The sequence below is a fragment of the Ammospiza nelsoni genome, chromosome 9, assembly GCF_027579445.1.
Source record: "Ammospiza nelsoni isolate bAmmNel1 chromosome 9, bAmmNel1.pri, whole genome shotgun sequence".
NCBI lineage: Eukaryota > Metazoa > Chordata > Aves > Passeriformes > Passerellidae > Ammospiza > Ammospiza nelsoni.
This window is the reverse complement of record NC_080641.1, coordinates 5,739,527-5,761,702: the sequence shown is the minus strand read 5'-3', so window position 1 is coordinate 5,761,702 and position 22,176 is coordinate 5,739,527. Positions and strand designations below refer to the sequence as shown.

The following is a 22,176-nucleotide window of genomic DNA, read 5'->3' as shown; positions in this document are numbered from 1 at the left end:
GTGTACAGTGTATCCAAATGTCTCATTGCTTCTCCTGCACAGAAAGCTGGATGGTTCATTCATTACCTCCTATTGGGCAACACCAGGCCTATCCAATTTTACAGAATCAATCCCCACTACCTACTAGGTTTTATGAGATCATATCTCTTCTCTGCCAACGAAAGCATGAGCACAACTGGCAGCATCTCAAGCCCAAGAACCAGAGAGCAAAACTAACGCTGATGTTTAAACAGATGCCTCACATTCCTGTTGGAAGCCACTCACCTGTGAACTACCCTTACTGTACTTAATCTGGAGTCATGACAGCTAGAAGTACATGGCACTTTATTCATTAGACCAAGAATATCCCTCAGAAGATCTGAAAGTTGTTAACTGTCCTGCAAATCCCTTCTCCACAGCCTGAAGTGTATCAGCCATCCAGTGTGCTGCTGGACCTCCTGGATCTGGTGTTTTAGCCTATCCTACTTCTCTTCTTTCCTATTCAAAATGACACACAGAACCAGAGAAACTGTCCACGTAATTAGTTAGTTAAAGCTGAGAAAATAATCTAAACAGAAGAACAGCAACAAACTGCTTTTTATCCATGATGCACTTCCTTCCTATTTGTCTCATTCTGCAAAAGCAATTCTTGTTATTTCAGGTTCCAGCTTGGCGAGGTGAAGTGTCACATACAATTCATTCCTGCTGCAGCTCACCCTGAACTCCCAACAACAGAGACAAATCCAAACCAAGGATAAAGACATACACTGCACCACAAGCACAGCTAATCTTCCTTTCTGTGATTTAGTTGTTTTAGCTACACACCCATTCTAAACCACACACACCACATTTATTGCATCAGCTCTAGAAGAGAGGAAATGTTTATTTTCCCCTCTTCTCAAGCATAAAACATCTGTATCTTTTTATCAACTGAGCATGGGATGTTTCAACTTGAAAGAAGATACCTTCAAAAGCAAAAGGCAAAGAAGGAGGTGAACAGAGTATGCTTTGCCATCCTTACAAGCATAAACCATGGTGCCCACTTCTCACAATGTGAACACAAACTTGAGAACAAGATATGATATCAGGGTATTTTTCCCAATGCCCTTTCCTTTATCAGGATCGTTTATTTTTCTTTTGAAGCAGAGCTAGCAGCAATTTCTGCTATATAGGCCACTTTTGCACTCCCTCTTTCACATACTTTTTCTAGGACATTACAAATGACTGTTCCTTCTCAATGTCTCAGGTATGTCTGAAAAAAAAGAAATGTAAAAATCCCCTTTGTTGCTCCCCTGGTTTGTGGCAATGACCTGAAACTAAAATAACTTTAGTTCTGGATAACGAAAAGCCCCACAAATTGAAATCCTGCCCCACTGTCACCTTCTAATTACTTGGGCAGTTTTGCTAATTTTGTTAGTTTTTTCCCCATCTGAACAGAAGATGTTGTTCTGATGTATCATTCTTCTCTTCTCTTCTCTTCTCTCCAGAGGGAACACTAGTCAAGTTTGTCTATAAATAGGGCTCGATCTTCAGGAAACAAATAGGAGAGGACATGCAGGTAATGGTCCATGTCCTCCAGTTTCTCCAAGTCCTTTCCTTGCCATGTGGGTACCTGAGGGCCTGAGACAGGGCACCAGAAATATTCGCCCTTCTTCATCTCAAATTAATATGGGGGAAAGGCATGACTTAGAAGCAAGGAATCCCTCCAAGCAGCTGGGATGATGATGGACCTGTCCTGCAGAGCTGCATCTGGAAACATCTGCTGACCTCAGGCATGCTGAGCTTCACAAGTGCTAAGCAGAACAGCAACAATACAAGCAGCAACAGGAAGGGTCTACAGAACAGATCCCAGCACCACGACACTGAGGAGAAAGTAAATATTGGGCATTTAAAAGCATCAGGCAGAAGAGGTCAGCAAATGTGAAAAAGAAAGGTAGAAAATCCCATTCAGGGGGAAGAAAGTTTCAGAAAACAGTATTTTCAACTAAGATACCAACAGTTAGTTTAAGAACTGGTTTAATATGACAGATGGCAAAAGCCTTGTCAGTTTTTTCATCCTGTTGAGCTACAAGATGAGAAGTTGGAAAAGGAAGAGCACTTTGGCATACCTGCTCTGTGCAAGTCCTGCTAACTGCAGGAACAGAGTCACTGCCCCACATTACAAGTAAAAAAAGACTGAAGCTCAGAATTGGCTTTACTGGGCAAGACAGTCTTTTAGAAGTTGGAATCTTTCCTTGGAATCTTTCTTGTTTAGCTCACTCACACACCTGGGGTGCCTAGCAAGGCTTTAGAGCCTGCATTTGGACGTCCCAGATACTGTGAGCATGAAAGGGTTTTCACAAGCCACAAACACCCTGTCCCAAGCTGGCTGAGTTCTTGGCTTGTTCAGATGCAAAACCAGATCCAAGGGAAAAAAGAAAGAACCACTAAATACTTCATGCAGATGTTTGTTCCGACATGTAGATAAATTTGATTATAAGAGGGAAAGAAAAGCAGCACTCCTGCCATGGTTTCTCCAGGCACCTGATATTTTAGCTGTATTTTTACTTCTTTGGTTTGAATGTCAGTTTGATAAATGTGAAAGCAAGTCTTGCCAGGAGCCCAAACTAAATTTCATTTGTGCTTCTGGCTGAACAAATCCTGTGCATTTCAAGTTTTGAATACTGACATTTAAGTTGTACAGTAATTTGTAGACGAAAGCCAATAGTGGTATCATAACAAAGAGTTTTCTGGGGACAGAACTCTGAGCATGAGCTGGGAAGTTTCCAACAAGCTAAAGTTGACATTGCAAGGAGACACCAACCAAAGACCTTGTCCTCTTCCTAACTGATTCCAGACAAGGCTGCCATAGTGCCAGACACTCTCTGGAAAGTATTTCTCCTTTCTACTCCCAATGAGTGCCCCATCTGCTGACAGCAAGGCTCTGCCTTCTCCTGAGGGCTGCTCCACAGCTGCCCTCCTCTGAGTGCTGGGCTGGAGAGAGCAGCCCAGCCTTCCTCCTCTGCACTGGAAGAGGAGGAAAGCAACCCAAAGAAGAGTTTTTGTATATTTTTGCTGTGTTTTGCATGCTTTAAATAGTAATTAATTTAAATAGCAAATTTTTAATGAAGCCTCTGGAAAGGAAGAAAACAGATATTGACACCCAGAGCACTTTTTTTTGCTTAGAAAACTCCGTACCATTATCTGGCCTTTATTGCCAAAGCTTGTGGCTGTGATCAGCAGAGGACAGAGGAAGGAATCCCTTCCTGCTCCCAGAGTTGTAGTTTGTAAGAAAACCAAAGATATCTAATTTTGTTCCAGCATCAACTATCACGAGAGGTAATGAAAGGTCTGGAACCTAGACCCATATCCAATTCTCTCAGCCTGTCCTTTTTCTCTCGATTTCTCCCTCTGTCTTCAAGGAGAAACTACAACACAAGACCAAAGGTGTGCTGCAGAAGCAGTTTTATATCTTTTGGCCATCTCCAACACAAATGTACACTCAGCTCAGCACTGAAACATTTTCTTTCAGTGTCACAAACACCATATTAAGTTTCCTGTACTACAAGTGTTAAGATCCTCAAATGTCTTCTGATGCTTCTGCTATAACACCCAGAGGGCTTCATCTCTCCTTGACAGCCAGAAGCCATGGGCCTGCCTTACATAGCACAGTTTTATGCCTCATGCACTCAACTCAGTTTGTTCTTCACATTTCACCAGTTCCTCTCTACTAGTGAGTAAGAAATTAATAGGCATTTGACTGTCATCATTTTTATGTAGGTTTACTATACACCACATCTAAGCCTATCAGCCTCCTGAAGACATATGAGAGGCTATTGAGGCTTGCAAAAAGCAGAAAACCAATCCTTTTCTATCCTGCAAACAAGTGCAAAAAAAAGCCCATGAGAGGATGAACTGAGGAAAAGAAACTGACCCTGAAGTACAGCCCATGATCTGCAGTGCTCTGCTCTCAGAACCCCTCTCAGAGAGGCTCTGAGCTATCACCCTGAGTTTGGAAGTTCCACTCCTCCTGCAAGCCATCCGTGCTTCCAACCAACCTGCCCCACTTTGCTCTGGAACAGAGGCAGGAAGGAGCACACACAGAGTCCAGAAGAAATGTTAAGGAAACAAACTGATGTAAGGCCAAAAGAATGCTGTTTGAGCTGCTGGTCACTGCCCTTCACGTGCGGCAGGTGCCAGACTTCAGCCTACTCAGCACATGCGACTCAAGGGGACATTTGGGATGTTTCTGAACATACCATGTCACTGCTTGAGGTCACCTGCCAGGGCAGCACAGAGGAGACTTCAGACCACGCCAGGACCTGGCCTGGCAGCTGTGGGTGGGATCTGCACTGACAGACCCCAACACAAACACACAGCTCCCACACCTCTGCAGCAACACAGCACTTGCTGCAGGTGATGGTATGGGAACAAGATCAGCTCATTACCCACACAGAAAATGCTCCCTGCTGGCATTATTCCTCTAACTTTCCAACATCCCATCACTGAGCTATCCCTACGCTCCTGCTGACCACACAACAGGTCTCTTTCTTTAATCAAAGAGTCCAGCATAAAGTCTCAAACAACAGCAAACTTGCACAACACCACTGCTGAATGCACCTCAGAATAATCCTGGTCTCCCACATGCTCAGGTAAGGGCACTAGACCACAGTGACACCAATACAGGTGTGCCCAATGGATGGTGCTGTCAGCAGCCCAAATCCTTCATGCTCCAAAAGCTCAGCAGATCCCAGCAGTGCTGACTAGCATGCTGCACACTGGGTGGGATGCTAATCTGGGTACTGCTATCAACGACTTGTATTTTCATTACTTTATCCTCACAAACAGAAGGTCATGGTAGCTTGCAAACTGAACAATCCTTGGGCAATTTCCTCATTTTTAGTAAAAGATGATTATTCTTAGCACTTCTGCATTTTTTTTCCTGTTTGTGCTACCAATTTAAGAAATTAGACACACCCCTAAGTCCTCCAGGAATCAAAAGTCACTGCTTCTTCATTTCAAATGACAAATCACTTCTCAGCCAGCCAGGCCAGTGTCTTTATTTGCAACTGCTCAGTGGATCTAAATTTTTAATAGATTATTCAGTTTCCAGGATAGTCCTGGAAAGTAGAGGAAAATCCATGAGGACACCCTGGAGAGGAGCTGCAATGACATCTCTGCTAAAGGCCAGCCATTCTACTGCAGCTGCCTGAGGTCAGTGAGACACAAGAGGTTTTGAAGCAACAGCAGCAGCTGTACTGAGCTACATCAATCACCACCTCACTCATCCTCCATCACAAACACTGCTCCCTGCATATCTTCAAGTCTGTTTTCCAGTTTGAAAGGGATTCCAGCCATACAGAGGTGGCCAACTTGTAAGGAAACACAAAATTTATAATAATACTAACAAACCAGTATCACACCACCCTCTCAAACCTCCTGCTCCCATCTCTTTGCAAATCTGCCTTTCCTCCCTCCAACTTCATAGTTTTGTTTTCTGTCCACTACATAGCGAAAGTGGTAGTTAGGACACATTCTGGCTGGCTGACGTCTTAATAAATGCTCTAAGATTGCTGCTAGGTGACAACCACCATGTGAGCTTATGCAGACTGATTATGGGGAAAGAAATAACTAGCTGAACACTTTTTATAGCCAAAAAGATAATGCTACAGCCACCAGCTTACATGCTTTGCTGCTACGGTCCCAAGAAGAGATGCAGAAAATTTATCTTTTGCATCTTCTGTGATTGTTCTTCTTTTCCTGCATTTTACATGTGACTTGGGTTATTTTCCTGCAACTATTTTACTATCACATGTAGGACTTGCATTAAATAAACCAAAACAAACATACAAGACAATTTATATTGAAATGAGAACAGGGAAGAGAATCAAAATAAAAATGTTTCCAAAATAAATATATGGATTGTTTAGACTAGAACATGTGCTTGGTTGCCATTCGTTTCAGCTTTGTTTGTGCTTGTTTAACACATTTTCAGATCTGTTTACTCTAAGGCATAGTCCAACACAAACGTGGAAATCAAAGCAGGAGAAAAAGGCATATAGGAGCTGAAATAATTTGAAAATGACCAGATTTGATGTTGTAAGTGCTAAAAACCAGCACAGCTAATTAGATGTTTGTCAATGGCAGCAGCCAGCCATGTCTCAAGGATGCCGTGGCAGCTGGGAGTGGGACCAATACCAGCTCCACAGAAAGCACACATGGAGGCAGGAGAGCCTGGCTCACAGGGACACCCAGCTCCAGATGCCCTGGTTCCAGCTCCCAGCCCTGCTCTGTGCCAAAGCCTGTGTGCTCCCTGCCTTTAGCCCAATGCTGCTGGGTGCCAGTTCCTGCCTTGCACCTCACAGAATGCAAGGCTGGGGCAAGGGAGTGATCTCAGTAATGAACTGAACCAAAATATACCCTCTTCCCTCCACACACCTCACCAATCACTCTCAAATAATAATAAAAGGAGGTTTTTATATGTGTTGAATCCAAATCCAAATAACTCACTAAGATTACAGAATAGTTCACTGACACACAGATGGGAAATTCCTGGGCGCCTCTCTTTTAGTATAAAACACACAGATAAAAGAGAAACACTAACAGAATTTCTGCTAAATTAGTTCTGCTTTTAATAACTGAAAGCTTCAGTTTTCAATACAAAGCAGCAACAAACCCAAAGAGTTTAGTAACACAGAACTACCCAATGCAGAGTGACCACTAGCTCCCCAGAAGCCCCTTTCACATCTTCAAATTGCACTGGCATTCAATTTCTATACAATCAGACTTGCATTCTTTTCTTAGAGATACCATGGTGCTGTGTCAAAGACTGAAGGATGTTCTGAAAGGCTTGTCAGTAATTAAGCAGATTGGGCAGCACTCTCCCTGCAGTATTTTCAAACAGATTTCTTGTGTCAACAGGCCAACTTCCCTACCAGACTTTCACCCCCACCCCCAAATTCCCAAGTTCAGCATTACAGATTACCCCCACGCTATCTGTCAGCATGAAAACCTGTGTCAGCAGAATAATTTTATCGCTAAACTCGTTTGCCAAGGGCTGCCACATCCTGGACTGCTTTCCATAATCTTAAAACAGCAGAACAGCAGGCTCAGCATCCGCCACAAAACATTACAAACACCTCACCACACACACAGGCAACAAGACTTAAGACTGATTAAAAAAATTGTGTTAGTTGTTATTAGTGCAACACACATCCACTAATGCAGAGTAAACACAGAGACACACAGAATGTGCAATCTGAGATCATCCACCCATCCAGATGGGATTGCTCTGTGGAATGCTGAGCCCAAACACTGCACCTTCACTGATCCACTGCAGGCCATGGAGGCTCTGCAGGACTGCCTGCTCTTCAGCCTCACATCCCCAACCCTAAACAATCCAACTGTTTCTCTGCTTTCTCTGGTTTGACAGAAAGAGGTAACCTATACATCTGCCCTTTTGTTTTACCCCTAGTCTTCAAAAAATCCTACCACTTCCCACAAGAACTTGAAAAGCATCTTACAATAAAGCCAGCTAAGGGAATTTAAAAGTCTGCTACAGATTTTAGGGGGTGAATTTGCCATGATTTTGCTTTTTTGGATGTCACACTCTCTTTGCAACAGTTCATTGGTTTTAAGTAACAAAATATTCACTGCTAGTATGTTTGGATCAAAATATCCCGCAACTCCATTCAGGTGTGTAAGTGAAATGATTTCTTACATAGAAAAATTGGCAACACGAGGTTTCAGAACATATTTACCTCCAGCTAACCACTGCATGGAAATTAGGGATTCCACAGTTAGCTAACTGGGGGGAAATAGTGTTTTTGCTGAACTATAAGCTAGCATGGATATTATCACAAAAAAAGTTACTTGTTTCTGTAAAAAATTGCAGGGACTGGAAAAAAGGACATATATTGGAAGCTTCTGCTGTTAAGGACTAAGCAGAACAGCAATCCTGTCCTGTTCGTGGAGCTGCCATTCAGTGACACCTTTATAAAGAAAATGCGTATGGGAGGAGTGAAATCTAAAGAAATTGTCTGTATAGCTCATATTCCAGGTCTTCTAAAGAGTATTGCACAATCAAACATTCACACCACCTTGATACAGCCTAGCATTTTAATTGCAGTGTGAGCATTTCTTCTGCTAGGGAGGACAAAAAACAGGAGGAGTAATTCCTTGCAAATTTGCAATTACATTTCTCTTCATTGCCTAAATCCAGTGCTGATGCAAACCACCTGGTTCAGGCACAGCAGTTACACTGGCATGCTCAGCTACTCTACAGGCCAGGAACAGTCAGACACCCAAGGATTTCTTCTTGCTTTATCTACTTTATTAAACATTAAACCTGTCAGAAAGTTAACCCTGTCACACTCCTATAGTTACTGAGTGCTGCAAAGACATGAACACAACATGACCTTCCAGACCACTCCGACAGCGGTGCCTTGCCATTGAGCTCAACACCTTGCTTATTTTTGGGGGTAGGGAAGATACCACAAAACTTCAGAGCACTGTGGTAAAAGACTTTCCACCCACCTCTCTGTTCCCAAGCCTTTCATCACGAACAAGAATTTCATGCATTCCATCATCTCACTGCAATGCAGACACAAGTACACTTCCCCCAGCTTTAGAAAGATGACTGGCTCTAGTAATTCTCAACCAGTGTCTATCTCAAGTGAATAGTAATGCTTCAAATGTAGATGGGATGTACAAATCAATCCCTTAGTATCTGGAAGATGACTTTTCTGCCCGATAGTCAAAAGTCACAATACAAATCCTAAATACACTAAGAAACGGTCTACCTTAACATCATCCATATCAAAGCAAAATTATCAGCTGTATTTTACTTCCTGATATAAACAATATTTGCAGTAAGTGCAAATACTTCAGAAGTAATTTCAGCTTTAGCAATTTTTCTAATACTAAAAATACCAACATCACTTTCTAAAAATTTATCACAGTCAGAAACAAAATCTTCCTCCGTATTTATCCCATTGCTTTAGTTTGACTGGGATTTTGAGGACAAATGCAGACACTGCTGACTGGGATCCTACTGAAATATTATGCCTCTTTGAAAAAGTGAACAGCTCAATCAAAAAGGTCTTTATGTTCCAAAGCAAGTTAAATAGACAGGTATGTGCAAGAAGTATTTCTTTTTATTCTCCTTTCTTCCACAGATTTCTTTATAAAGTGTCTGCCAAGTGATGTAGCTTTTCCCTGCTGTTCTCTGGCTTCTACACTCTACTGATAACAGTTCAAATAAGAGAAGTTTCTGATTACCACTTCAACTAATTAAGGAGAGGGAACAACTTCTTCACCAGACCTGGGAGACAAGGGCTTACTCAGTAATGAGGGAGCTGGACACATCTTAAGAGTCAGGGCTGCAAGGCATGGAATATACAGCAGGGTTTCCTGAGTATTTTGAGCACTAAAGCAGCTTCAAGTCATAGCTACTGAAATTAGCACAGGTATGAGCAAGCAGATAAGCTCTCCAAGTCTGACTTTTTTTTCCTAAAAGGATTCTAAACACAGTTCTTAATCTCTACAGGCATAAATGGAGCAGACAAACTGCTGAGTGCTGGCACTGAATAACAAAATGCCAAACCAGAAGAAATGAGATGTAAAAGATCCAGCCCTTATTGCCAGAAGGATTCCAGAAGAGGAAACATTATACAGATGCATCTTCCCCTAAGCAGGAGGAGAATAAATGACAGATTTCAGATTTCAAGCTCAAGGCTTTAAAACACAACACTGGCTATTATTAATGATTCAAACAAAAATCTCAGGACAGGAAACTTGCCATGCAAAGAGGAATTTCTAAGCAGCTTACCTCAATGGACCATAATTCAACATTATAAAGGCCAGTATCACCATCACACAGAGTGTCCTTCTCTTCGGAGATGATACTTTGAGCTTCTGGTTCTAGACAGAGAAAACAGAAGACACTGAGTAGAAGACAGGTACACATATGCAGGGGTATGTCAGAAGCCAAGTACATACACCAAATTATATTTGATTTTTAGATTTATACTTGCCTAATTATGTGTGAATATGGTCCTGACCTACTTAAAAACAAAACTTTGGTTTAAACATTATGATCAGCTTCTATCCAGTGAAATATGCAGAAGCATCATGAAGTAAAGAATGAAAAGTCTACCAGATGTGTCAGCTATCCTGACCTAGAGTTGGTGAAAATCATGCTTGGACCGGGATGCTGAGCTAGAAACCCTCAAAGGTCTTATAGTCAATATTTCCCCAACTCTGTTGTAGCACCTTCCACCTGAACAACTGTCTTCATATGAAATCAGACTTCACCACAATCTCCTACCTCTAGTACCACTTCATCCAGCTGCCTCTTCAACGTGCTGTTTTCTTTCTTGAGTTTCTCATTCTCCAGCAGGGCTGCCTCCAGCCTGGCCTCCAGTCCCAACATGTATTCCTTCTTTTTCTTGCGTGACTGAAAGGCTGACTCACGGTTTTTAATCATGCGCTGCTGCCGCCTCAAGACATTGACCTGAACACACAATACACAGGCTGTTAACAATCCACAAGTTAAAACTGTCTCCATTCCACACAGAATTTCTGCTTCTCTGCTTTGTCAGAGGTCTGCACAGATAGAAAGCAGGTCTTTCCCATACTCTGCTTCAAATGACCTGGAATGGTCAGCACAGAGGCACCTCAGGATCATGGTACACCTAAGGAAAAAACAGGTCCTGAACTGCCTCTGTTTTCTTCTGTATTCTCAACATTCTATATGCAGGGGTCATCAAACATATACTCAAGTTTGATTTGATCAATCACATCACAAGACAGAAAAGAACTTATCTTCAGGTCTGCAAGGCAGCAAGAATGTCTTTTACCTTGACTTCTCCCTGCACCATTTTACAGCCTACAATCATCTGCTACATTCAGGCTACAGTCATCTGCTTTCCTAACAGAAAATTTCTAGGGTTTTTCAGTCTGTTCTGTATGGAAGTCATTTCCATACTGATTACACCTGCTTCTGTACCTTTATCACCTATGCTACACAGTTTTTGAGATTTTGAATAGTGTTGCTGATCTCAGATTGCACATTCCGTGTGTATCAAGCACTCACACGGCAGTTTAAATGCACTCTCTGGGTGCATCTACACTAACATCTTAATTCAGATCAGGAGTGTGGCTTGGGTTCACATTTCCTGACTGTCCCACTAAAAGTGCTTTGCTTCACATCACAGACCAATCTCTGAGAGCACACGAACTGGATTCCTTCGGGATGAAGCTCAACCAGCAAACATGCTCCAGGAGAGCACATAATTCATTCTAACCACTAGCAGGCATTCAGTCTGCAAGACCAGACTGGGACAGCTCAAAGCAACCCTTCCCCATCCTCCAACAATCCTGATGACTGATTTTTTTCCCATGCAGGAACACTCCATCATCTTTTACCACTTAGTCATTTTGTGGCTTGCACTGAGTGGGACGACCCAGACCAAAAGCATCTTGCTGCCGACAAGGATAACAACGATGAATACTGCAGAACTATACAAAAAATACTTGAAATCCTAAGTTTAAACACTAGATTGTTGATTTCCTTTCGCTCACAGATTAGCAACAGTGTTTTCATTAGGAAGAGAAGAATTCCATCGCATTTTTAAGCTGCAATGGGATGTGCCTCAATGACGATTACACTGACAGATTTCTGAATGATCCATCTTACATAGACCTGAATATCCTTCAGTACCTACCAGCAAAGGCTCTGGTGTAATCTGTATCTCCCAGAGCAGGAACATTAAAGAAAAAAGATGAGAACTATTCCAGAAGTATTATTCTAGGGAAATAGTATAATCTGTCACAGAACAGTAACATTAACTAACTCAGATTTTGAGTTCGGCTTTCCAAAATCCTTAACAAAGCTTTTCAACTCTCTCCTTGTATCTATCTGCACACAGACAATATGCTGTTCTAGGGCACTGGCATCTTCAACAAAAAGTGGCCACAAGCTGTTTGAAGAACCATTCTTCTTGATGCTGCAGTTTGGTGACAAAGATGAAGAAAATGTGCTACAGTGCATTAATGTTCTGGGTTGCCTCCATGTTGGTCTAATTGCTTTTTATAAAGATCATTTATTATATATCTAGCCTGCTTTCACCAACCAAAGTCCATGACAGTGAAGCTGTTTGTACTTAATCCAGTTTCTCTCTTTAGCATGGGGTGGAGAAGGAAAAGATTTTAACATATTTTCATTAACACTAAGCTTTGTCTTGAATTTTTAAGTACAACATTTAACATAAAAAAGCTTCTGCAGACATATAAAAACTGGACCAAAAAAAAGATTCAGCCTAGCCAAGAACTGCAGCGTACAGAACACACCAGTCTGGGGCCAGGATCACTTAAACTGTTCAGAGATGAAAAAACAAGGCATGAGTTCATGCAGCAGCTTTGGCTCAAGTTGTGTGCTATTCCAAACAAGGAGTTACATTCCCCTTTCAAAAAAGACATTCTGCATTTTGAACTCAGAAAAGACCAAATTGTTTTCATCCATTCTTGTTTACAGACCTGCTCAGGATTATTCATTACTGGACAGCTTTTAATTACATGTCTGGAACCTCTGGCAAATCTACATGCTTCCCTGAAGAAAATAAGGTGTTAGAGCACCAGTGCAGTGGCTCTATACTAAAAGTACATCCTAACATACATCTGTCACTGTTTCAGACACTGCCATCTACATTTTATGTGTCACTTATCTGGACTGGTCTACTTTACTTACAGTTGCCCAAATGCTGTGAGGAACAGCAACTCTCCCCAGCTGATTCCAGGTACTCTGTGCAGTAGCTGCATTTCAGTATATGCCTCACCAAATACATTTTGACTAATTTCTAAGCCCTGCTGAAATGAAATCCAGTATTTGTGTCCCTAAGTTATTTTGTTTTAATTTACAATCCTTAAACAGCTTAAGGTCTTTCTTGGTCAGCCCTCCAGGTCTTGCCTGGCTTTTCTCAGGGAATATGCCACAACTGCACACTCAATCCCAACTAAATGTGATGCAGGAAATGGAAAGAGCTGTGTGAAAGTGCTACAGGAATGCTGAACCTGGAAGCAGTATGGTAGTCAGCATCACACAGCTGGCCTAGCACCAAGGTAAATATGCCCCCTGCCCGAGCATTTTGATACTCAGGAGGGAAAGAAAGTAATTTATAATGTCAGTCTGCTTCAGCAACATTGCTTTACACAAATGCTGAACCAAGATAAAAGGTAGCAAACAGCTCTGCTAACTTCTTTTACAGCCTCCAACTTTTAAAATTGTATCATATTAATGTTCCACTCAAGATAGCAACTCCTGGTTCTAAGGAAACACAGACCATAGAGGGAGAACTTGGCCTTAAAAACAATCAGTAATTAGTGATGCAACTTCTGCTTTCTAGCTTTGAAAACCACACCACCACTAGCAGAGACACACACAAAAACGCTGTAAATATGGAGAACTGGCAGGTTCATTGCAAAGCCTTGCTTTAAAGAGCACTAACCAGATTCAGATTGTCCTCTATCTTCAGAGGTTTTACAGAGTCATGCACTTTACAAATAAACACCGCTACCTCCATTTACTTCCAAAGAAAACTCAGTTATGAACAAAATCTAACCTCCCTTCCAACACAAGCTGTACTTCTAGAAGCAAGAATGTCTCTCATACTCTGAAGTGTTTTTGTACATGTGCTGGGAAAGTTGACAAAGAGCTGAAAGTACAAACCATTCAATGCAGCATTAGCTGGCTTCTTACCTCAGCTTATGAAAGCTACTGTCTGAAGATGCATCTTTGATTGCAGGAATACAGGACATATGCAAGGTTTTTTTGTTCGAATGGAAGTTCTGGGTTTTGTCTCTAACTCAACAGAACACAACTTGCTTAATGAGTTTACATCACACAAATATTACATAATGTACAGCACAGAATTTTGCATAATTAATCTTTTCTAGGTTTTCTGTATTCTGGCACTTCCTTCATGGCTGGTGGGCTGCACGTGTGCCACCAGGACACACGGGGCCTAACACTTACAGCTAGCCATCAGCTCATCCCAGTGTAATTCACTGGCAGTCTGAATGTTAAACTAACAGTTTATCCCTCCTAAACCCAAAAGAAAGTCCTGCAGTGTTTCTTTTTATCCTGCAACATTTGCTTAGATTAGGAAACAATAACACGTGTTGCAGAGCTCAAATGGCAGTTCCCTCTGTGCAGCCCTGAGCGCCACATACTGTGTCCAAGGCAATCGGGAGATGTTTTAACCCTGCTGGCCCCAGCTGAATCCCAAAACATTTGTTTCTTCTCAAAGCACTTTTTCACAGTATGTGCCAAAGAACAGCTGCAACTGTTTTTTCATGTTGTAACAAACACAGGTAAGACGTGCAGCATTTCACAAGTCTTAAAACTATTTCCCTAAAATGGCTTTGTGTGGAAATACCAACACAACCACCCCTGGAAACCAAAACCTGCTTGGTACCCCAGCTACACATTTGACTCCTGATGTCGTGGATATGGATATGTATATGGAATATGATGACAATGAGGGGGCTTTGTCAATTAACCCTTACATTCAGACAATGGCAAGGTGCCATGCTAGCCCTGCTTACAGGGAGTCACAAATCTAGTGACTGCAGGTCATTGATTTGTGGTCCCTCGACTTAACTTTGCATGATGGGCAATTATCATTAAAAAATGCAGCACACTTAACTGCCTTGCCTACTACAGACCTTTGCTTTCTGCACTTTGAATATCAAGTTTCCACTGTACTCTGGCTGCTAAACCATTGGTAGCACAATATTTTCATTACAAAACACAGCCCACACACAAAAATGATTAGTGAGGAAAAGTTACCATCAAGCCTGAGTGGCAATCCCAGACACCAGGAAATACAGCAACATCCCTCCAAAGAAGCTGAAGGAACAGGCTTCCCACTGCTTTTGGGAAACAGTGATCTGCACTGCTAATAAGCAGGTGCCTATACAGCAAAATTCCACGTGTTTTCACCAGTGTTTTCTACCTTACACTGAGATGTGATAGGACTCTCAGCTCACAACTGTTCTTGGAATACCCCGCTGGGGAATGACAGAGTTTTGAAGTCACCAACAAGAAGCTTTGGTCTGTTCTACAAGCATGTCTTCTTTGGACAACAAAATGCAATCAAAGCAGTTCCAAGTTACTAGGAGCTAAATCAACTTAACACCCAGCTTGCTAGCTGGTTAAGATGTCAGAGCTGAGGGGGAAAAAAAGCCCACACACATCTCAAAAACTACACTTTACACCTACTGCTTACTGTGAGCTACTACTGAAAAACTTACTTATTCACATTATAATTGTTGAGAGCTTAGCCCTCTTCTACTCATTCAATAAATGACCAAAAGGGAGCCTGAAGAGACTAGGATCATATGGAACACAGTAACTGAAGTTTCTAAAAGTTATTAGTAAAATCTGGAGAGATAAATGGGTATGGAAAGAGAATGAGGCATTGAAATTTCCAATTCACCTGCTTCCAAAGAAATGTTTTTACTATATGGATTAGAAAAGTCATTTGGCACTAACCAAAAACCAGATCTATCAAATTTTCCTGTATATAAGAGAGGTCCAGCCACTAAGAACTTGCACTTGAGAAGACAAGTTACAGTAAATATCAATCAGCACTGTCTTCTGCCACTACACTTGCACACCTGGTCTGCAGCTCCAGGCAGGCCAGCAGACATTTAGCTGCTCCTCCCTGTTCTGTGCCAAGCTGCTGAATTCCCTGCTTACAGTTGGAAATCCTACTGAGGGTTTTCCTGAGACTCTAAAGGGACCATTAGGTCCCTCATGCAGGTAACTGCAAGAGGTGCACAAGCCTTGGCTAGCAGCTGTCAGAGTCAGAACTTACATCCAGCCCCATGGCCGGGGAGCTGCTCTGGAGCAAGGGCTTTGTCACCGGGATTTTGCCGCTGCTGGAGCCGTTCCCAGCAGCTGGAGACAGAGCCTTCACCGTGTGGTTCTGAAGTGCTGGGGCCCCTCCAGTGACTGCAATGACTGGCTGGGAGGCAGGAAGCACCCCAGAAGCCTGGAGCTGTACCACAGCAGGCTGGGGCAGCACCACAGATGGACCTGGAACACAAGAACAGCAGCGCTCAGCATGGATGGAATGGATTTATACATCACCATTTTGCAGGGGCATACTGCTATCCTCTCCTGCCCTGCACAGCTGATCTCAAATCCATTAGTATATTGCACAGAACAGGAATGGAAAGAAGTTATTCCGAAGTTTACAAGACTCTTAATCCATCTTGCAAATCAAAACTACAGACATTAAAGGAATCCAATAAACCAAGCTCTGTCTCAAAAGCTCTTCAAAGTTAATAAAAGTCAACACTTGTTATATACATTATTCAGTATTGCTAATACTTGAAGCACTCTGAACAACCTTTTCACAGAATTTAGCCAACTTTCCTCAATCCTTCTTCTCCCTTTTGTCCATAAGTACTTTATTGCTGTATTCAATGGAAAACTTACAACACCAAAGTGACTCAAGCAACATAGATCAATTCAAACTAGCAGCGAGATGGAAGATGAACAAAAAAGAGCAATGCAAGTTACGCTTTCAAAACTTATGCTGAAGCTTCAATTCACACTAAGACCAATTTTTGAAAAATGTCTTATGCAAGAGAGTTTATACACAACCTGAATTGAGCTTAAAGAAAAGCCGGCAGAAAAAATGAGGTAATTTTGACAGTTTGAAATGGAATTAAAAACAGTCACTTCCAACAAATTTCAGTCCAACAACTACATTTAACTCAAGCAGGTGCTTGAGTAATATTTTGCTGTCTGAAAACACATGAATGTCTCCCTAATCCTTTGTAACAGGATGACCTTGCCAGCTTTCAAAAAGAGCACATTCCAGCTGAGCATTCCAACCAAAATGCTCGACAATGGATTACAGCACTTATCCAGCCTTCTGAAAGGTGAAAAGTGAAGTAATTTACCTAGTGCCAAGATCTTATGTATGGGGTTAAACTAGACCTTTTTTTTTTTTGCAGGCACAATCTCAAAGACATCATAACTTAGTACAACCCTGTTTAAGAATCTTAAATGATGAATTTGAGATTTTTTCAATTTTTTTTTGTGTATAAAAGAGATGATGCTCTAAAACCATGCTTTTGCCTTTAAGCGTTTCTAAAAGGGGCTGTGAAAATAAAATTTCTCATGCTTCTTTTAAGATAATGGCATATTTCAAACTGGCACTTCCAACTTGTCATATGCAGGGGATTTAGACAGATGAAAAAAGATCCTTATGGTTTTTATTATGGGAGCTCCACAAGAGAAATTTTAAACATGCCATCAGTTAAAGGAAAGCATGGACATACTTTCTCAAAAGTATTTCCTCTACACTGTCTCACAGAAACTACTGTCCTGACTTTTTTTCAGAGAAAAGGAGAAGCTGATCTTCAGAGTACTAGACTTATATCCAAAGAAATCCATATCCCCAGCATTCCTTATTCCAGATGGTATTTTATCAGCTGGAACATCAGAAGGAATAAGAATTAGGTCACGTTGACAATGCTGACCTGTGTTTTAAGCAGTCTAGCAATCTTAGGCATGTTACAACAAATGCCAGCATCTCCAGATTTGGCTGAACCCCTGATGGAAGAGAAATCAGTAATGGAGACAAATTTTTCCCAATTGCAATAATTTCTAGATACGTGCCCTTAAGAATTTGTCTCCTTTTCCTCCTTCCGCGCCTCAGCTCCCGTGCAGTCAACTGCAAGAGACTGTGGCCATCAGCTGGTGAAACGAGCAACTGCAGCTGGCAAGTGCTGCAAGGCAAGCACGGGCCCTCCTGCCCCGCCTGGAGAGGCACATCCAGAAATGAAAGCTCAGGCCATGGAGCCAGAAATGAAAGCTCAGGCCATGGAGCCAGAAATGAAAGCTCGAGCTACTTCAAAAACCAATAACAGGGTAACTGTAGCAAAGAAGAATTATCACGGGGCAGGAAGTCACTTTCCTCTTGTTAACATCATCAACTTTTCTAACCTCTGACACAGCTCTCAATTTTTAGCAGATTTCACAACATTCTCTTTAATGCTGTTTTAGTGAGCTAAAAAGCCATAAACCCATGCTCCCTCCATCCTGTGGAAGAGTTTCATGTGGGTAAAAAATGCTTATATCACTTCCCCCAAGCTTTCCAGCTCCCTTCAAGCCATCCTGATTCTTCTGGATCTTCCTTCAGTTATGACAACAACAGCACTGTAATCACCTTATGCACCACCTGACATTGCAAGCAGAGCAGAGCAAAGCATCCCTACAGATCCTTCCAAATCAGCAGTTTTATCTCCACAGCTGCCAGCGTTCAGCACAGCCTGTCTTCCAATCCAAAGAATGGAATTATATAATCCAGTCCTCCATTTTACACAGTGCCTATGTGAGTGCTGTTTCTCACAGGACAGGATGAGAGGAGTAAGGCCATCTTCTCAGCCTAAAGGTTTTCCAGCAATGCATGTAGGACCCTTTTTTTTCCTATTCCTCTTCTTTCATACACCAAACCTAACTCCATTCTACCAGCCAACCCAAACAGACAATGCTACCACCAAGACCTGGCTCAGTCAAGACAATTCACCTACCTTTAGGAGGTGCTGGCTGGATGTTGACAACTGGCTGATTCTTTGGCAGTGGCACAAGCGTGGGAAGAGTCTGAATAATGATGGTTTTAGCTGGGATGCCAATATTAGCCTGAGCTTCAGGCACAGCAGGCAAAAGGGGTTTGGGTTGTATCAAAGGCCTGGACACTGTCTGACCACACTTCTTCAGGCTCCTTGCAGAATTATTTGCTAGAAAAAGAAAAAGAGTCAGAACTGGACCAAGAGGCATAAAATACATAATTCAAGCTATAATGAAGTAGCTTTAAATGTGGGGTTTTTTATCCATCTATAATATCTGTTGAAAATAAACACACCGGATCAAATACCTAAGTAATAAATGACAGGACTCTAGTGTCTGTTAGTTAATAGTATTAATTTGCATGCAAGACAACACACATATTATCTATAGCATGAAAGTAACTCTTTCTCTCATACCAGATCGAGAAGAAATGCTCACAGCAGGCTTCTTCCCTCCATCTCCTTCAGGGGATGCAGGGCTTCTGCAGCTCTTGCTGTAGAGAGAGATGGGAGACATCTGGGAGCTACAGCTGAAGTCCACATCATCCTGCAGACACGAGGCACAGGAGATTAACACTTCAGAAACTCAGAGCAGTATCTACCAGCACTTCAGAGTCTATCTGCTTCTCATCACATCTGTGTTGCTGCTGCAGCCAACAGGACAAAGGTTTTACTCTGCAATTTAATTCTGGCTAATGTCAAGTACCACTAAAAAAAACCAACAAGTACTTCTCCCCATCAGCAGAGCAATGGGAGGCAGAGGCCAACCCTGCTAGACCCAGAAGCCTTTAGAAGGCATTTTGTTTGTCAACAAGGCTACTGAACATAGATGAGGAAAGAGAGCTGAACATGTTCTTATTCGAACGGTTCACAGAGAAGAGATAAGAAAACACCACTGACAGGTTTTTGCCAGGGTTGGGAAAATAAGCTGTTTCCTCTTATGCCATGAATTTGGTCAGAGGAGTAAATCCCAGGGCTTTTGGTTTGTCAGAGCTGTTGCTGTGTGTGTTACATGGGGGGTTTGCATACAGGCACATTCTGCACTGGAGAGTCCACAGCCGGTGGTGAAGGGACCGAACAGCTGGAAGCGGCTGGCGATAAAGGCTCTGTCTTCACGTTTGCATCTGCAAGAGGCAGGTAAAGACATTTCACTGCACAAGTTTGTAGCAATGGGAAAAGTAAGGAACACACTGTCCTACACCAGATATTTAATTCCCAAAGCAAGGCACAGCAGAAAATGTAAGGAGATTAAAGGTATTGAACAACTTGGCCTGTAGGGCAGCCCTTGCCAGCTGTACCCATCTCCTAGAGAAACACAGCCTATCTCTCATCACAGAGCAAAGGCTGCAGGGCATCAAACAGCTCCACATGAGTTTTAAGAGCTCACCCTTGTGGGGCAGGAGGGGAAGAGCAACATCTGCGAAATATAGGAGGTTAATTACCTGCATAAGCATGGCCTGTAATATTCCAAAGGTCCGAGTCCCAAGACATCAAATCCAAATCAAAATGAAAGTTATAAAGATCATTTTCCTGAAATGACAGTTCAGAAAAAGAGACAAGACAAAGATGCATTGACACCATCAGCAATTATGTTCACATTCCTACAGCTCCAGAAAACAAAACAAACAGCACAACTATCAATCACTTCAGGTGCCTTAAGGTATGCAGAGAATAAAGTCCTTAAGGGAGAAATTCTCAACTGAAACACACAAAACAAGGCTTCTTTTTAACTTACACCAGTAGGAAGGGGCAGGTCAGTTTAAGATCATCACTAATTATCATACTCTTCTTTCTAATTTTTACAGCAAAAGTTTTAAGTTCATTGAACCATCTCACTAAAAAACAAAAGTCTTGGGAACCTGGTGCCATCCTCTCCTTCATCTGCCTTGAAAAATTTATTTCATGCTTTTCCACCACTACATCTCAAAGCACTTTACAAACAAAAGCAGCACCAGAGGCAGTTTACCAGCAGGAAAACAGACACAAGACTGATTGCCCAAGACCTGACTAATGGTATGTGTTAGGTCTCCCTATAATTGAATACACCAATGTCAACATCTAAAGCCAAGGACACCAGTTTCCTTTTCCAACAAAAATCAAAATAATCAGGCTAAAATCACTCCATACATATTATTTATCATATGCCGTTTAAAACAACAATTGGGGGTTTTCTCCATTTATTATGCTTGTGCATCTGTAAGTCTCAGTTTCCTATGCAAATGTGGCCCTTTATAAGCATTTGCATGAAAAATACAGACATGACATACCCAGCTTATACAAATATATAACAAAGATTTTCCTGAAAACCATGCTGCAACTATACCTTCCCCTATACTCTCAACTTGCCCTGTGAAGGGAGGCTCAAAAAGCCTGCAAGCTGCATAGATAATGGTATTTTTAAGTTAGAATGAAAAGAAAGCTTATCAGAGCACATTTAAAGGAAGAATGACCAAAGAACCGCAATGTGAGCTGTGCATTAAGAGTCCTTACCCAGGCACGTAATGCTGACCTGCTGATAGGGAATACCTTTCCCCATGCAATCAGTCTGTTCCCACATTTTCTCCAGTGACTGGTTCTACACATGTAGGAATGCTCTTAGAACCTGGGGTTCACATGAGATGATAACCCAGGCTTGTGCTGAAGGTGGACTGGGACACAGAGAGCAGAGACATGGCAGGGGAAGAACATGGAGAGGAGAATCCACGAGGTGAATGCCCCGGGAGAGAAAAAGCAGTACGGACAAGTGGGCAGAAAAAACGACAGGGATTAATGCAGAAGGTTGCAAGCAAAAGTTTTTTTGAGAAAATCCTACATTAAAGAAAAAAACAATAAGCAACCTAATAGGCAAAGGGATAAAGAACAGCCCGGGTGGGTGTAGGTGTAACATACCCACCGTTCTCCCAGGTAGCCCCGAGCCAGCGCCACCCCAGCACTGCCCTGCGGGGTTCACCTTCACCGGGGCAGTGACACCGCCACTCGCCCTCGCCGGCACCTCGCACCCTTACCCTGCCGCCCTGCCTGGCACCCTTACCCTGCCGCCCTGCCTGGCACCCTTACCCTCACCCCCTGCCTGGCACCCTCCGTTACGCTCCGCAGCCGTGCCCGCAGCGCTTCAGCCATCGCTATCTCCGGGCGCAGGCCGGGCGGCCACGCTCTCCTGCCAGGCTGCTCCGAGGCCCCCCGAGCCGGGCCGGGGCTCTCACCGCCGGTAGAGCGCGGACCCGGCCCCCGCCATCCCCGGTACTCACGTCGGGCTCGTCCTTCGGGGCCGCGGCGCCCAGCAGTTCGCTCAGCTCCTCACCCAGCACAGCCTCTGCGGAGAGAAAAGGGCTCAGCGCCGGCCCGGCCCCGCCGGGGAGCTCCGCGCCGGCCCGGCCCGGTCCCGGCCCCACGAAGCCACGCTCACCCCAGTCCAGGCCGCCCCCCGGGGCGGGCAGCAGCCCCGCCGGCTCCCACTCGGCCTCGGCCGCCGCCATGGCTTCCCGTTCCTCCCGAAACACACGTCTGCTTCCGGCAGGGCAGGGCCAGGCCCGCCCGCCCGCCACGGCGGCCGCCGGCGGACACTCGGAGGCA

General features: G+C 43.1%; 1 protein-coding gene across 4 annotated transcripts in view; it reads right to left on the bottom strand.

Annotated features, from left to right (window-relative positions):
- Positions 1-22,161, bottom strand: part of ATF6 (activating transcription factor 6) — a 75,104-nt gene extending 52,943 nt beyond the window's left edge. For 3 of the 4 annotated variants that reach the window (XM_059477966.1, XM_059477967.1, XM_059477968.1), the window contains exons 1-9: positions 22,010-22,161; positions 21,852-21,916; positions 20,046-20,133; positions 19,633-19,727; positions 19,021-19,150; positions 18,568-18,774; positions 15,837-16,057; positions 10,286-10,471; positions 9,788-9,879 (exon numbers count right to left, since the gene is read on the bottom strand). In XM_059477966.1, coding sequence (XP_059333949.1) covers positions 9,788-9,879; positions 10,286-10,471; positions 15,837-16,057; positions 18,568-18,774; positions 19,021-19,150; positions 19,633-19,727; positions 20,046-20,133; positions 21,852-21,916; positions 22,010-22,079 — 1,154 coding nt within the window. In that variant the 5' untranslated portion in view covers positions 22,080-22,161. Of the gene's footprint in view, positions 1-9,787; positions 9,880-10,285; positions 10,472-15,836; positions 16,058-18,567; positions 18,775-19,020; positions 19,151-19,503; positions 19,728-20,045; positions 20,134-21,851; positions 21,917-22,009 lie in introns of those variants that run through there. The other variant, XM_059477969.1, reaches the window with a different exon arrangement.
- Between the last annotated feature and the right edge of the window lie 15 nt (positions 22,162-22,176).